This window comes from Babylonia areolata, chromosome 33 (genome assembly GCF_041734735.1).
Source record: "Babylonia areolata isolate BAREFJ2019XMU chromosome 33, ASM4173473v1, whole genome shotgun sequence".
Taxonomy (NCBI): Eukaryota; Metazoa; Mollusca; class Gastropoda; order Neogastropoda; family Buccinidae; genus Babylonia; species Babylonia areolata.
In genome coordinates, this window is record NC_134908.1 from 17,579,131 (window position 1) to 17,583,782 (window position 4,652).

General features: G+C 48.2%; 1 protein-coding gene across 1 annotated transcript; it reads right to left on the bottom strand.

Annotated features, from left to right (window-relative positions):
• Positions 1–1,088: 1,088 nt before the first annotated feature.
• On the bottom strand, positions 1,089–4,004 carry LOC143276895 (uncharacterized). The gene is made up of 4 exons (XM_076581551.1): positions 3,707–4,004; positions 3,093–3,294; positions 2,042–2,236; positions 1,089–1,418 (listed from the first exon to the last, which is right to left on the bottom strand). Exons 1-4 carry the CDS (start codon positions 3,991–3,993, stop codon positions 1,089–1,091), a joined length of 1,014 nt encoding a protein of 337 aa, XP_076437666.1. The 5' UTR covers positions 3,994–4,004.
• Between the last annotated feature and the right edge of the window lie 648 nt (positions 4,005–4,652).

Here is a 4,652-nt window from a genome sequence, read left to right on the forward strand (position 1 = left end):
GAAGCTTGAATATTGTAAGCACTTTCGATAAACCTACCATAAAGTATTTTCGCAGTTTTGCATAAAACAATGACTTGAATATTGTCAGCATTTCTGATGTCCTTGCCATAAAATGTTTTATCAGTTTCGAAAAAAAACAAACACCCACCCAAACCTGTGTCTTAAAATTTGGCAGCCCTTTCATGCAGAAACTGATGTTGACTTTTTGTTCATGTGCTTATTAACTTACTCAGTACGGCCAGTCCTCTCTTCTCCTCTACACAGACCCCTCGGATGTCCAGTGGGTGTCTGAATGACCCAACCTTTAGCTTCCGTCGTCAGAATTGTGGTATTCTTTGTCAACATTCACCTCTTCAGTATAAGAGCCTTCCGCTTGCAATATTTTGATGGTGGTGATTGGGGTGAAACGCTGTTAACGTCGTCTCTTTCGCCGTTCGTATGGAGAGAGTTAACACCGATTCCTTGTGAGGGTGAATTAGAATCTTGCACGAATAATGAAATTTTGTGCCTGTATCTTGTGTATTACGGAGAAGTAAGCTCCAGTTAAAAAAGAAAAAAAAATCTTTATTATAACTAAGTTTTGTAGTGTAAAAAATGAATTTCAAAGAATGGGTTTTGACATACAACTTTATTTATCATAATCACAAAAATGTCTGATTTAAAAATAAAAAAGAGGTTATGAAATGATTATCTGGCGCAGCAAGGCAGGCTATAGCAATATTTGTTTTGGTGTAAAACCAAGACTGTGCATTTGAAAGAACTGAGAGAAACAGTTCTGTTTAAATCAATGAAATGAAACCTATTTCGCCAGTTCCATTTACATTAATAATTATATATTTATCAGTCACTGTTTGAAATGTCGTTGGAGTTGGGGTTTTTTTGAAAGCCGCTTTTTGCTGTTTGTGTATGTAATATAAAAAAAAAAAAAGAAAAAGAAAAAAAGTACTTTGGTAATTTGTTAGCAATTCCACGTCTTCAAAACATCCATAAGACAACACAAAGTGTTTCTTTCCCGCCCTATTTTTTTCCCCTTCTTTTTCTTTTACTTTACGAGTAGTTTTCATCTTGAAGCTTATTCCTTTCTCAGATCAGTAATACAGGTGCCTACGAGACCGTTCGTGGTGGTCACCTCCCCTGGCCTTCTCTTGTCCAGTATCGCCGAGCTGCGGGATGACGTCACGGATGACGTCAGCAATGACCGTGACGTCAGCTTCTCCCGAGCCTGTCTCGCTCAGCTGTGAGCCGCTGGATGCACGTGTGGATGTGAGATCGTCGCGTTCCCTTCCGCCCTCGACAGTCTCCGTAACACCCCTCTTCGATCGGCTGTGTCGGGGTGAGAGTATGCGGGGAGGGGGAACAGCCTGGGTGGTGGTGGTGGTGGTAGTGGTGGTGGTGATGGCGCCCAGAGTGCCCTGCCCCTGGACAGGGGAAGCCACTCCTGGAGGTGACGGGGACGGGGAGGGGGAGGGGAGGAGGGGAGGGGGAGGGAAGGGAGACCACCGGTGAAACCGACACTCTCCTCCTCACCACCCCCACCACCACCACCACCGCCACCACCAAACCTACCCGCGCCTGTCACTTCTAGCTCCGGCTGGTTTCTTCTTCCTCCTCCTCCTCCTTCTCCTCCTACTCCTCCTCCTCCTACTCCTCCTCCTCCTCCTCTTCCTCTGCGTACGTGTCGCACGGGAATGAAGAGGACCTTGCCGTCGGCCCTGGCGATCTTGAGGAACTGTGACGTCACAGAGACGCCCGGATGACGCTGGTGACGTCGTTGTTGTTGTTGCTGTTGCTGTTGCTGCTGTTGCTCCGTCGCTGCAGGTGGTTTGCTACTGCTGTCAGCTAGAAGCGATGATGGTGGTGGGAGCGGCGGGAGTGTGAGTGGGAGTGGTGGTGGTGGTTGTGGGGGTGGAAGAAACGAGTCCTTGCCCACGAGAACTGTGTTGAGAGGGAGGGTGGGGAGGGAGGGCTGTGGGAGAGGAGGAGGAGGAGGTTGGTGGTGGTGGTAGCGAGGAGGAGGAGGGGGAGGAGGAGGGGGAGGAGCCGTGGCGTGGGAGCGTGCGCGAAGCGGTGAGAGATGTTTAGGCGGCGGCGGGGCAGGCACAGCGCTGGTGGGTGGCATTGGGGCAGACACTGCTACGGGCTTCGGTTTTCCTGCTGTGTGTTTCTGCGTCGTCGCCGCTGTTGTTCTTGCTGTTGTTGTTGTTGTTGCTGCTGCTGCTGATTTTGGTGTTGTTGGCTGAAGGAGGTGGATTGGTGTGTTTATCATCATTATGTTGTGTCGTGTGTGGCTGGTGTGGTTGGGGATTAGGTGGGTGGGTGGGTGGGTTGGTGAGTGCGGGGGGTAGTGGTGTGTGTGTGTGTGTGTGTGTGTGTGTGTGTGTGTGTGTGTGTGTGTGTGTGTGTGTGTGTGTGTGTGTGTGTGATGTGAGTGCGCGTTTACATTACACGCACGCCTACATTTTGTGCATGTGAGCGCATCATGTAGATTTACCTGAACCCGTGTTCCACAGAAAACAAGAAAATAGGCACAGACCTCCCCCAATTTTTTTTTTTCACAATCTGGACCCTGCGGTCAGAGGTTTGAACCACATACATCACACACACACACACACACACACACACACACACACACACACACACACACACACACACACGCATGCACATGTACATATATATATATATCTTTCTCTACATCTCTGTATCTCATTTTGTGTGTGTGTGTGTGTGTGTGTGTGTGTGTGTGTGTGTGTGTGTGTGTGTGTGTGCCTCCCTCTCTGTCTCTCTCTGTTTCTCTGTGTTTCTCTCTCTCTCTCTCTCTCCTGTCTCTCTCCGTGTGTCTCTGTCTCTGTCCCTCTCTCTGTCCTTCTCTCCCCTCTGATCTTCTTATCTTATCGATCCACATCTCATTTATCTATCCTAAACCACTCGCCCCCCCAAAAAATCAAACAAACAAACAACAACAACACACCCACACACTTTCTCTCTCTCTCTCTCTCTCTCTCTCTCTCACACACACACACACACACACACACACACACACACACACACACACACACACACACACACACACACACAGAAGAACTGTGTCTCACAGAACAAGCCCGGTATTTGATCTTCCCTCCTCCCCCTTCCTGCTTCCTCTCCGCTGTGCACTGATGCTGCTTCTTGGAGTGCTGGGGGTGGTGGTCCTTGTCTCGCCCCCTCTTACGACACTTCCGCCTCTTCTTGCGTGGCTTCCGGTCCTCTTTGTCGCACTTCATTTCCGGTTCCGACTCGCTGTCGCTGTCACTCGAGCTGGAAGAAAAAGAAATCTGGATGGGTGGATTTGGTGGGTGTGTGGGTGAGTTATGGATGGGTGAGTTGGGTAGGTGATGGGTGGATTGATGGATTGGTGTGTGGGGGGCTGGGTGGGTATGTATATGTGTATGTATATATGTGTGTGTGTGTGTGTGTGTGTGTGTGTGTGTGTGTGTCCAAAGATACATACATGGGCATGCACACACACACATATGTACACATGCACGCACACACGCACACACACACACACACACACACACACACACACACTCCATCATCAAGTTTTCTTTTCCAAGGTCACCGTTTCAAGGTTGATTTTCCTTTTACCCTTTTAATGGTATATCATATGGATTACAAAGATATACACAAAAGAAGAAAATAATCAGAAAAAAAAGAACACTATACTCACTCCAATTCCTCAAACATCTCCGTGACCTTCAAAGCCGCCAAAACGCTGACACACCCATCGATGGTACTCATAGAGGAACGACCTTCACCTTGACCCTTCCTGACCTCTGACCCGGATACATCCGCTCCGGGGATGCTCGGCTTCCTTCCTCCCGCCTTCCCCACCCCCGCCTCGGCCTCACCTTGACCTCTGCCCTTTCCAAGGTCAGCGGGAAGGTCAAGGTTGTTTTCGAGGAGGTGCATCAGGTCCGTGGACCATTTCTCTGTGTCTGCACGAACCATCTCCATAACTCTTTCTGTGTGACCTGTGTAGTAAAAAACAAAAAAAAAAAAAAAAACTGTGAGTGCTTTGTTGATTGGTTGGTTGGTTTAATTGATTAATGAAGAACAGCAACAACAACAACAACAACAATGATAATAACAATGATAATAGCGGCAACAGCAGTAGTAGAAGTAGTAGTCGTAGAAGTAGTAATAGTAGTAGTATTAGCAGCAGCAGTAGTAGTAGTTGTAGCAGCAACAGCTGCAGTAGTAGTAGTAGTAGCAACAGAGGGTAGTAGCAGAAATGTGGAGTGATGGCCTCAGTAGAGGTAACGCGTCCGCCTAGGAAGCGAGAGAATCTGAGCGCGCTGGTTCGAATCACGGCTCAGCCGCCGATATTTTCTCCCCCTCCACTAGACCTTGAGTGGTGGTCAGGAAGCTAGTCATTCGGATGAGACGATAAACCGAGGTCCCGTGTGCTAGCATGCACTTAGCGCACGTAAAAGAACCCACGGCAAGAAAAGGGTTGTTCCTGGCAAAATTCTATAGAAAAATCCACTTCGATAGGAAAAACAAATAAAAATAACTACACGCAGAAAAAAAACAACAACAAAAAAAATGGGTGGCGCTGTAGTGTAGCGACGCGCTCTCCCTGGGGAGAGCAGCCCGAATTTCACACAAGAGAA